The sequence below is a fragment of the Strix aluco genome, chromosome 22, assembly GCF_031877795.1.
Source record: "Strix aluco isolate bStrAlu1 chromosome 22, bStrAlu1.hap1, whole genome shotgun sequence".
Classification (NCBI taxonomy): Eukaryota; Metazoa; Chordata; class Aves; order Strigiformes; family Strigidae; genus Strix; species Strix aluco.
Genome location: NC_133952.1, coordinates 9,812,874 through 9,825,099, shown reverse-complemented (window position 1 = coordinate 9,825,099; position 12,226 = coordinate 9,812,874). Strand labels below are relative to the sequence as shown.

At 41.2% G+C, this 12,226-nt stretch overlaps 1 protein-coding gene across 1 annotated transcript; it reads left to right on the top strand.

Annotated features, from left to right (window-relative positions):
- Positions 1 to 1,925: 1,925 nt before the first annotated feature.
- On the top strand, positions 1,926 to 8,100 carry LOC141933392 (guanylin-like). The gene is made up of 3 exons (XM_074848013.1): positions 1,926 to 2,516; positions 5,469 to 5,658; positions 7,048 to 8,100. The coding sequence occupies exons 1-3, from the start codon at positions 2,442 to 2,444 to the stop codon at positions 7,113 to 7,115; spliced, it is 333 nt and encodes a 110-aa protein (XP_074704114.1). The 5' UTR covers positions 1,926 to 2,441; the 3' UTR covers positions 7,116 to 8,100.
- Positions 8,101 to 12,226: the final 4,126 nt, after the last annotated feature.

The following is a 12,226-nucleotide window of genomic DNA, read 5'->3' as shown; positions in this document are numbered from 1 at the left end:
TTGGGGTTCCCCAGTAAAAAAAAAAAAAAGATGCAGACACACTGTCTTTTCATCATACTTAAAGATCCATCTGGTATCAGAAATCTCCTTGTAGCTCTCTCTACAGCTCTCACCCTTTTCGTGGATAAACTCAGGCTGGCTACAGATTGAGCACAAAAAGCATTTAGAGACTTAGTTTCAGATTTATGCTTGCTGTAGACCTTTTAATTCAAAGGCACAGCCTCAAAAAAGTCATTCCTGGAGGTGACTAAATGTGTTAGGTGCCTCTCTGTTTCTTCTTAAAGACCCTATCCGCTTAGATATGTGACCTCATCATCCCTGCCTATTCCTGGGGAATGTCATGTGGGAGCCCTCTTAAGATTCCAGGTGAAGGCATTTGCCAGCTATTCTGAGGAAAGGCCCCATTTCCTCTAATGCATAAGTGACTCCTATAAATTAGGAACAGGATACCAAACAGGGGAGACACATGATCTGAGTTTTGACAGGGAGTCTTTTTTTTCAAGCTACTTGGAAAAGCTTTTGAGTTTCAAAACTTATAGGTGGACTGAATAAATCCAGGCAGCAAAGTGCAACAGTTCCACTGTTTAACTTAATTGATTTAACTTAATTGATTTAACTTAACTGGTATTATCTGAATATTGCCTAAGCAAGGCCAAAACTGGTATCAGAGCTTGATGTAACTCTGAGGTGAAGTAGTAAAAAAAAGTGTAAGCAAGCCAGCCATAATTCTCTCTGGAGGTTTTTTAATAAAGATGGAGGAGAGAGTGTGTACCTCTTTACTGTCAGAAATGCAGCTGGATCAGAATCACGGGGATTGTCCGCTATGGCATGTCAAGTGTGATACTGATGGAAAGTGGTAGTCCATGACAGGTGTACTGACCCAGCAGTTTGGAGAACCAAGGATGTAATGGGAGGTGGGTTTCAATCCCATTTCATGTGTCTCAGTAGATCTTTTTATTCCCTACATTTGATTGTTTTCTTACCCTTGGCTTCACCTAATTGGATTCCAGGCATGTTTGTCTCATGTGACACCTCTGCAAAGCTTCTAGGAGGAGGCTGTTGCTATACTCTGCTGTTATAACCCTTGACCAGTGTTAGAGTAATTAAGGGCACAGGTGTGAGTTGTTCTGGAGTTGTAAGTGGCTGTTGGCAATGGCAGCACGGAAAGCAGAGAAAGCGTAACAGCAGAAAAAGCAAGCTTCTAGGGGTTCAAATTTCATGGATAAGGAGTAGACTGGACTGGTGGAGGGGAGAGAAGTAATGTTAGTAAGCAGTCAGAACTGTCATTTAAGGGATGGCTTCAGCTTTACTGAAATTTTTGGTGTATACAACCAGAGAAGTCTCATTCCCTCCCTACAAGCCCACTGCCTGGGAAGTCCAGGCTGCTTAAGTTTCTGGAATTTCGTACCAAGCAGCATGGTGGTTTTCACTGTAATGTTAGCACTAGATTGCAACACAGTAAGAAATAGAGACTTTTCTGGCATGAAACTTTGCTGAGATTTAACCTACTTAGTGGCTGACTGTTGCCCTCCTCTGTTCTGCTGGTATCAGGAAGATTGTTTGGCATGGTGTCTGTTTTTACTTCAAAGCCACAATATTCCAGAAATCATTTACAGATTAAAGGACCTGAGCTTGATGGGCAGAACTGAGTGAGGCATGTTGATCCTTCTCCATCTGTGTGACATTACCTTGTTTCTGGGTAAGTCTGAAAGTCACAGAGAAATAGATTTGATTCATGGCAGCCTTTATCCCTAATAACAATCCTCGTGCCTTTTAATGTGTGCATTTTAATTAGGTGCTGCAAAAAGCAGCAGCAAGATGACATTTTATAGCTGGTCGTATGCAGGCACAGCCTCTGTTTATCTGCCTTGGTCCATTGCTACCCTCTTAGTACCTGGAATCCCAAGAAGAGGGAACTGACTGGCCAGCAACTAGTGCAAGAGAGCGATTTTTTTTCTATCTACCTCCTTCCAAATCTTTCTTTGTCACAGCTCTGCAGCAAGTGGCCAGAAACCTGAGTTCATTCCCCATATGGAGACTGAATTTCAGATGTTGCATTAGATCAGTCTCTACCATTTATTTATTGTAGGCTGGAATGTTTTGCTGCCTGTGTCATGTTCAGTTTCTCAAAGTGAGAGAGACTCATAAACCCCAGGATCTGCCTGGGTGTGACCAGCCTACTCTGCCAATGAGTAGCTAACTGATAGTCCACTGAGGGTTTATGATATGTCAGTAAAGAGTTTAATGGATTACCAAGCAAATGCTGTGTGAAGTCTTTATAAAGCTCCAGCTTTGCACTGGGAGCATAGAGCTCTGGCTGTTAGTCAGTCTGAGTGCTAAGAAGAGAGGAAGTCTGAGACACAAAAGAAAGACAGAAAAAGACCAAAGCCAGAGAAAATAAATTATATTCAGGTTAGGAAAGTCTATACTTTGCAGGCACTATGAAAGGCTTGCTTTCTTTTACAGTCCTTGCAGTCCTTTTACTGGTACCCAGCTGCCAAGCAGTCTACGTTCAGGTGAGTTCTCTGCTCTTTAACTTGTTGGTATTAGAAGTTCAGCGAAGTACTGTTATGATGTGAAGTGTTGTGGCTGCAACAGGAATCTTGAACTAAACTAATAGACCTGAATTTTTGCTTTGCTCTGGCTTGATATCCAGCTTCATGTCCCTATGATTCAGTTGTTCTTTCTGTAAGGTATTACTAACATGCTGCTGCAGTTTAACTTTACCAGCCGTATCACTGCTCTGAAATCCCTTGCTGACTGAGGCATAGCATTTCCAGAGTTTCCTTTTGCACATTAACCCCTTTGTGTTGTGAAGCTGCAAGAACAGGGAACACCTCTAACTTTATAGAATGATGTAAACAAGATGTGACAGAAGAGAAATTGTCTTGTCTTGACTGCTTCTAGGCAGGAAGTTCTTTATGAACATGATCTGCAAGCTTATGTGATGGATCCTACACACATCTCACGTATTTAAAAAAGGTGGAAGAAATGCTTTGGAAAGAAATCCAAATTAATAGGCAGATAAGCTATTAGAGGAGGCTATATCAAATTTTCCAAAATACACAGCACCTATGACTGATATTACAGGCAACGTGGAAGCAGCTAAGAAGGTGCTTCAGTGCTCTTGTCTGTACTTGGGACTGTGTTGGACCTGTCTGCACTCATCCTTAGAAACAGTTCAGGAGATTTCAGTTTGATTGCAATGTAAATAACTTCCTCAGAGTACCAAGAGAACTAATATTTCTTAAACAGTTCTTGACTCTCTTTATATGTGTGCAGTAGGTATGCCTTGAAGTATCCTCTCTTTCCCCTTTGGATGTCAGAGATATCCAGAGATATCAGGTTTAAGCTATTCCTTTCTTCCAAACCATTCTTTAACATTTAGAGTCTCCAGGAGAACACATATCTTCCTACTTAATGAAAAAAAAAATCTCAGTTTTCCACTTGGAGGCATTAAAAAACCCCCCTAAATGTGACTAGTGTTTCTAGGTTGGGTAGAAGAGTAGAAAGTGTAGCTCTGGAGTTTTAGCTTCTCTTTGCAGATTCAATTCTTATCTCATTAACCATTAAATCTGTATTTTCCCCAATATATGTGCAGTGTACTCTGCATGTGTGTTGCACTCCGTTCACTTGGACTGCTTGAGGTCCCTAAGGTCTGACTAATTAGTGCACAACGTTGGATTGTGCTCTTGTTTTCTGAAATGCTTCCCAAGACTTCCCTTCCCTCTCTTGTACCATATCAGAAGTTGTTCATTTAATAGAATGTTTTTCAAAGCAGAAGTGAAGTTCATGTGACTTCATATCATGTTTTTAAAGACTGAGTATCACTATCTCCACACTTTCCATCACAGATCTTGAATGAATATGGTGGAAGAAGATGGTTTACTAGGTGTGGAGTGAAAACAGAAAAACTACAGAGTTGTATTGTTTTGGCCTGCACTATTTCTGTGATAAAATCATGTTCAGCAACACAGTATGCACTTTCACCTTGGAGGAAAGATGCTGCTCAGATTGAGATATCTCTAATACATCTTTTTTTATCTGAGGTGTTAGGGTTTTTGTTTATTTTTTTAATTATTCCTTTGGTTTTTGTCACCAGGACATACAGGTCTCAGGGTTCATTCCTACTTTCCGGTTTCTCTGAAACTATACCTGTGGAAATCCATCCTTTTTTAGTTCTGTTTTATGCTTTTGAGATCTGTGACCAATAGCTGAATCTAGAAATGCATTTATACAGTAAAAGTTAATTTTTCATAGGCAACAAATTAATCTGAATAAAATCATAAACTGATTGCAAGTACAAGAGAGTTTGACTTTAAGTACATGCATGTTCAGAGTTTATCTGGTGGTTGTTTTTTTTTTTTAATTCTTTAACACCAAAATTCTGTGATTCTGTAAAAAACCCCAACAAACCAAAACCAGCTACACCCTCCCACACACCCCAAATCTCACACTATTCAACGTTGTGCTTATGAGACTATGAAACGAGTGACAGTATTTTGTCTCAAGCTCTATCAGAGTCACTTCACTTTATTTCTTTGAATGAGTAGATGTTACTTGACCAACTTGCTGACCACATGTTGGTCATTAAACCAGGTTAAAACACATGCTAAAGATCAATTTGAAAATGTTTATTTCTCTTTTAGCCAAACTGATTGTCTACAGACATAAACAGACTTTATGCATCTAGCTTAACAACAGCAACACCTCCAATTTAAGTTTATGACCTCAGCAGTGGGATTCACTTGAAACTGAGGGAATGACCATTAGCAGATTCACAGGGTCTAGCAGTCTAAAACATGGAGTAATATTTCCCAGAATACTCTCCCAGCCTTCTGAAGCTTTTGGTATAAGCTTTGAGTCAGAAGTGTCTTGTGTCTATGCTGTCAATAACTTGTGTTTCATTAATTGTGTGGACAAGTTTTAAATTCATGGAAACTTGCCACAGTACCTTGGGGTGAGGGATTTCAGCTCTTAACAATGTGTAATGTGAAGGAATAGCTCCTTTTGTGTGGTTAGAGCCTGCCACATGACAGCCAACACTTGAAATTCTCACTGGTGTATTAGAAGGAAGAGTGAACAAAATAAATTCCCATTTACCCTCATTCAATTCATGATTTATGTAAATTTCTACCACATATTGCCCAGTCATCTATTTTCTAGGCTGAAGATTCCCAGCCTGTATCTTTCAACCCCAGATTTTATGGGTCTGTCTCATGGGAGTGAGAAGTGCACTAATTCTGCCTCCATCCATGTAACACAACACGTGACACATCACTGCTGCTCTGTCTTAGCCTTGAAGAGCTGATCATTTTGCCTTCACTCAACACTGATTTTATCTAGGCTTTGTTTCAACACTTTCTTTTCCCTGTACTATAGTTTTTTGGAGAGCTTATGGTTGAAATGGAATGGATTTGGCTAAGGACTGACTTCCTGACACTTTTTTTCTGGTTCTGTCTACATAGGATGGAGACTTGAAATTCTCCCTTGAGTCTGTGAAGAAGCTAAAGGAGCTTATGGATGAGAACAGACATATCCACCATCGCATGGTGGTTCCAATGTCTAGCTATTCTCCTTGTCATGAAAAAGATCTCCCTGAGGAGTTCCAATCTGTGTGCAAAAGAGAAGATGCATCCATGATTTTTGAGAGGCTGAGTATGTAGCTCATATTTCACAGTTGCCATTTTTGTCACACTTTTCAACCTTAAGCATTCAAATAGCAGCAGGCGAAGAAACGTAATTACGGTTCTGTCACTTTGAAAGAGGCTGAGAGAGTCCATGTTGCCTTTCTACTACCCCTTCTACAAGGGTTGGACTACACCAGCTGTGAGCTCCCTTACAAGAGAATTCCTGCTGTGCTGAGCTTAGCTGTAGCCTGTACAGATCAGGCTGCTGTAACCTTGAAAAATCTTCTTTCAAGTAGTTGCACACTAAGTTACATGACTTAAAGGGAGAGAGCCCACAATCTCCTCTGGTTTACAGGAAAAGCAGGGTTGTATCACTCAGTTCTAGCTAACTACAAGTTGTGAACAGGTCTAATTGCTCTCTCTAATCAGTGTAGAAGAAGATGTTTTTCCAGGTAGCCTAGAAGAGGTGTGAGATATAAATGAAGTGAGTCAGTATTTGGCATGATCCGTCTCCAAGACGTGCACAGTGATTCTTGAACTGGCTGCTTGTGGCAGGTGCACCTGCCTGATGAAAGTGGGGGCTTCCTGGCTGCTGAAATGTAGTGGCTGTTGATTTCCTTTTCCCATGCCCTCGTTCTCAGGGCTTTATGGTATTTTGGGCCCTCGGCTAATGGGAGCCGATATTGACCACAGATCAGATTTGGCTTGGATATAAATGGAGTCCCATCAGGGAGCCTTTTTGAGTGGAACATCATGCTGCAGTCGAGGGGTCTCCCCTTGGGTTGGGACACTGCCCAAGGAAACTCCTTGAGCTTCCTGTGGGTCGGGACACTGCCCTGAGAAGTTCCTCGAGGTTGAGAAACCTCATTTCTTTATGTGAGTGACAGAGCGTTTTGGGTTGTCGTTAAAACCTAGGGAGTGGTGATAGTTTTGTTCTCCTCTCACAGACATTCGAATCTGCCATGGTATGTTTGTGGAGTGCTAGTTAATTGTGTTGACAAAATTTTTTTTTTTGGTTGTTGTTTGTTCATTTGAGAGCCTCTGCAACACTGCTACAGGGTCTGATTTTTTTATATTATTATTATGTTGCATATATCTGTTGTCCAGAGGAAACACTACCAATATAATGAATGTTGTGATTCTACAAGTCACATCCCCACCACCCTCCCACAAGATGTCCTATTGTTCTCTTGCCTCCACATGTTCCCTTTATTTCCCCGATGAATTCAGGTTTGATTTCATTCTTTAAGCCAGACTTTTACAAGAACTAATTTTACTTACCAGGAATAACTCCAAGGAACATTAAAACTCATAAAACAGTAATGGAAAGAAGTCTCCAAATCCCTTGATGTGTGGCTGTGCTCTCCAAGAAATTCTTTTGCCATCTCACTGAAACCCTCTCTTTTCTCTCCAACAGACCTGGCTGTTCAAGACCCCGATTTATGTGAAATCTGTGCCAATGCTGCGTGCGCTGGTTGCTTTTGAGTAAAGGTGAAACAATCCAAAGAAGATGTGTCAAGCTAGGAAGTTTGTGCATTCATACTGCAAGATCGCATACTTTCACAAATCAATATTTGGGCTCCATCTCCAGTACAGTCAAACTGGAGCTGCTAACTCATGTAGACATACCAGGGGTAGTCCTGAAGTAGTCAGATAAGGTGTCACCAGCAGTTCAGTTCTGGCAACAAGGAGACTGTAAACATCATCTGAGAGGTTTCAGCCCTGCATGAGTTGTATCACACTGGAATGAGAATGTCCTAGGCACAGTTTCATTTTCCAATATTTTGTCTGGATTGGAACACGATGGGTGAAATTGAGCAGTCTTCTGCAGCATTTTTAATATCTAAATCTGCCTGTGATTTGGCCTCACCCACACCTCACACCCCACAGCATTGGGTTATCACCTTTTCCAGCCCATGGTTTCCATGGTGTGTATAACTATGCCTGTAGCTCTACATGTGACATGTGTGTTTGTAACAGAACTGCAGCAGGTAACTTGTCCCCATGTTACTGGTGTTTAGCAACACTTTCATAGCTAGAAAATTCTCAGTCTGTTACTTGTACTACTTGTTGCCAATTTAGGGAATGGATGTGGAGGAGCACAGGAACACTTTCTGCATAGTTGTACGGAGCTCCCTTCTTTTGACAGATATTCATGTTCATTAAGCTCCATTTAGGAGAACGGAAGTCCAAACTGCAATGCTGGAATCACTTTGAAATTAAAATATTGCCTTGTGTTTTTATTTATTGTTGGCAAGATTGTGAAGAAAGGATCTGCCCATGTTTATATGCTGTGTATGAAATAAAAGCTAGTAATAATTTGGGGTTTTTTTGGTTTATGTTTTTGCTGGGTTTTGGGGTGGGTTTTTTTGGTGATGGTCTGCTTGCCTGTTTGCTTCTCTCCTATGTAAAGTCTTTCATGTCTGGGTCTTCACTGGAATAAAAGATATATTGTTAATATTGTCCTGAATTTAAAACAATTTGTGGTCCTTATATGAACCATAGTAATATAAGACTGCATGATAGCTTTTAACTTATTCCCTTTTAACTGTTGAATTATTATCTCAATTTCATATTTATGGGCCCTCAACTCAGAGACCGAATTCTCAAAAGACTGTCAATGCTATAGAGCATTGACATGCTCTATCCCAAGATCTAGGTAACAATCAAGAACTGATGTTCAAAAAAAAATAATATTAGGTGTGTAAATCCCTGTTTCATATGACAGAAAGGCTATGTGGATGCAGAAAAGAATTCCCTACATCCAGTACGTTGACCACTCCAGGACAAAAACTATCCAACAGCGAATGCCAAAGAGAGAGTCTCACACTAAGGCTTTTCCTGCTGACATTGGCACCTCTGGGAAACTGGATTTCCTGACTCAAAACACTACCTCAGCTTATTTTAACCCTAAAGTTATTTCTCTGAATATAAAAATGAATATAAAAATTTTCTCTGAAAACTAACTTGACAAATTATTAAGTCTTAGCACAACAGCTTGGAGCGGGTTGTGTAGAGAGGACAGGTTATGCACTTTGCAAAGAAAACCTGCTGGCAACAAGACTAGAACCAAGTTCTTCCTGCTGACAGGCTGCCAGTGTTCAAGTGGGGTGAGAGGGCTGGACTGGAGACCCTCATGTGTGTTCTCCCACAAATCTTCTGCCTCTAGATATAGTGCCCAGCCATCAGTAGGAACACCACAGACTGATTATGGCCTAGGGTGTAGAGCACTGCCTTGACATACAGAAAAAGGGGGTTAAAGGAGGGACTCAACCTGTTTTGCACTTGCTGGATGAGATTTCGAATAATTATACAGAAGGAGGATTGTATCCCTGTGGGGGAAGATGGGGGACACACAGTAAAAGAACCAAACCAAGAAAGCCGGGAAACAGCAGGCAGGAGCGAGTTCCAGTTTTGTAGCAGGCTGTAGAAATCCCACTAGAGAAAACAAATTCTGAGGACTGCATTTTCCAACAGTCTCTGGGAAATGGGGCTGTAGGCACAGCATGCTCCGAGCAGAGCAAAGATTTCCTCAGGCTGGGTTACCAGCTCAGCCACCAACACATCGTCACCTGCACACAGTCTGTGGGAAATACCCTGCAGGCTTCGTGCTTGTGCAGAGACCCCGAGCTGACTTGCTGAACTGCTAATGCCGTGTTAAGAGACTTCCTAGGCGCTGGAGGTGTGCATGTATTAACACTAGCAGGGTGTTATTACTTTAATGGTGAAGATTTATTTGCTTTAAGAAGTAACCTCCACAGCAAAAGTAAAAAGTGCTTCTCTGCACAGGAAAGCTGCTGACCCTGTGTTCATCAGCATCACCTTCAAGGCCAGTGTACTAAACACACGCATAACAAAAGAGCGAATGAAGGAAAAACAAGATATATTTCAAAGAAATATCCTCTAGTTTTCATTGCCTTTATTGACAGAGATAAGACAAAGTCTTCAGCCTTTTGCTCAGAAGTAGTAAGCTGCTGGCTCAGCTCAGTTGTCTCACCTAATTGCACCTTTCAAGGGTAGAGGGGAGAACCGTCCTAAAATCTAACATTAGCCAGTATCCTCAGGTGTGCCAGATACCCTGAGATGAACAACATATTTTAAGTCAATTCTTCCTCCCACAGCCTTGACTCAAAGCGTGTTGAAGGGCAAACAGGCTGTTGGCTGATGTGTGTGTACAAAGCTCTGCCAACGCCCAGTGCGCAGGGATCTGGGCAAACACTCTGCTCCCCCAGACACCTCCACTGTCCTGAGCCACAGCAGACATCCATGAACAACCTTTGTGGCAGGAAGGTCTGGACATCAGAACTACCTTGTATCCTTGACTAGATGAAAGCATGGAGATGGTCCAGAGACCTGGATGGGAACACTGTAGATTGGTGTAACAGCCTGAATTTTAGCATGATTGCTTGGACTGAAACCTGGGAAAAGTAACAAGTGTTCAGCAAATGTTATATAAGCTCCTTCTAATTTGTTGGTCAACATAAAGAAATGCTAAACGGGTGATTATTCTATTTTGAAAAAACACATTTCAAGGTATGGATAGAACAAAACTGCATGGCATAAACACACTGACATCACTTGGGAAAGAACAAACAATTGCACACTAATTGCCTTTGTTCTCCATTTTGATTTACAATTATCGAGGGACAGAAATGTAATTTTTAGTGCACGAGTTTTTGAGAACCTTTGTGGTACCGGACCCTGACACTGGAAAGGTTTTTACATAAAACAAACTTGTATTCTATTTATATGAGAGGCCTGTAAAATCACACATTGTAGAGAATGATGCTATGAACTGGTCCCAGTATCCTCGTCCATGCTAAGAAATAAATAGACTTGCAACAGCAGCAACAACAAAGACCTACAGACCCTTTTCAACATCACTGCCATAACCTCAGACCAATGTGAAATGCAGTATGAGGCCTTAAATAGAAGCATATAAGAATTAAAAATGTTCAGGTGATAAGTAAGAGAAGCTGTTTCTGATTAAGCTGTGTCAGATGAATTCCAGACTAAAGAGTTGGGACTGTTTTCAAACGTTTTCTGGCTTTTTTCCTTCCATAACTGAGTTGAGTGGATCATGTTCAAAGCAAGTTTATTACACAAATTCAGTGTTGAGTTTTAGTACTTTCCCCCCCTAATTTAATAGTTCTTGACTTTCAGAAAATATTTTAGTGGGCAATTTCATGCAAGTGTCCCAAAAGATACCCTAAAAGCCATTTGAAAAGCCCATTAACGGGGCTGGACCTGCTGCCTTTGCACAGTGTATTTTATCAGAAGTAGGCAATGCTTCATTTCTGATTTATGGCTCTAATTACAAATTGAAAGTGCTGCCTTTGCTCTGCTCTCTGTGATGCCAACAGACATGTAATCAGATCAGGAGATGGAAACTCATTATTGAAAGCTGAGTTTATTTCATGAATTTCCTGCAATGAGCTCTTCCACCATTTCTAGTATTTCTGTTTCATGTTCACATCTTTTGAGAACAAATTCTACTATGCTGTTTAATTCTGATCTTAAAATGTGATTTTAATTTTGGTCTAACACTGGATTTATGAGAGAACACCCAGGAAATATGCATTTTGATGCTGGGCTATAAAAATAGAACAATCTTCCAAATTTGTACCTCGGACTACTAAAAATGGGTACAGGTCGTATATTCCCTTGTATGCATGAGATTGAGGAGTTCTCTCTTCTGTGATTTTATAAATTATCTCTTGGGATTTGGTGTTTTCCTGAAAGTTCCGCCTCCTGAATTTACAGGATTGGAGAAGAGATTCAGTTTGTTTTTAACACAGAAAAGTAAAGGGTTGAAGCTTTTTCATTAGGAATGCAAGGTTCAGGGTGTGTCTTGAGCACACATTGACTACAAATCATGCCAGAATTTTATTATTTTAACATGGAGAGCAGAGCCCCCACTCCAAAGGCTGAGCTCCAAACTCCTTCTCTCTTCCTCCTATCTATATATGAACCCAACTCTCAGGGAACTAAAAGAGTAAGAAAGCAGACCATGTGTCTCTGCCTGGCCATAGCCCCAACCCATCGAACAACTCCCCAGCTTCAGCTCAGACCTGTCTCTTCGTTATGGACCTGCCTGGTGATCATGGGGCTCAATCTGATCTTTTTTACTGTTGCTGGCCCCAAATCTGGTCCTGACCTGCACAGGGACTTCCTGAATTAACTTCAGACCTGCCTCATCACCATGAATTCTCCTGAAAATTTGAACTCTTGATTGAACCTGTCCACAGTCTTTGGGTCTGCCCTGCTCAACTCACCCAGGTGCTGTGGGACTGCTCTGTGGCTGGTGACACCCCTGCCCCATTGGCCGTGGGATTGCCCTTGGTTCCAGCTCCCCATCCCTTAGGGAGCAGATGGCTCTCACTGCACTCTGACAATTCTTCATGATGTTTATGTTTATAACCCAAATGTTAAGTTGAATGAAATCCTACATCAGCAAGAACTACTTTTGACATAGTCAACTTCTGGGCATCAAGCCACAGTCCAAAAGTCTTTCTTCAAGGCCTCACTGGAAATTCCACTAGGTAATTTGTATTATGAGAAAAGATCAGGTTGATTCCCTCATTTTTCACCAAACC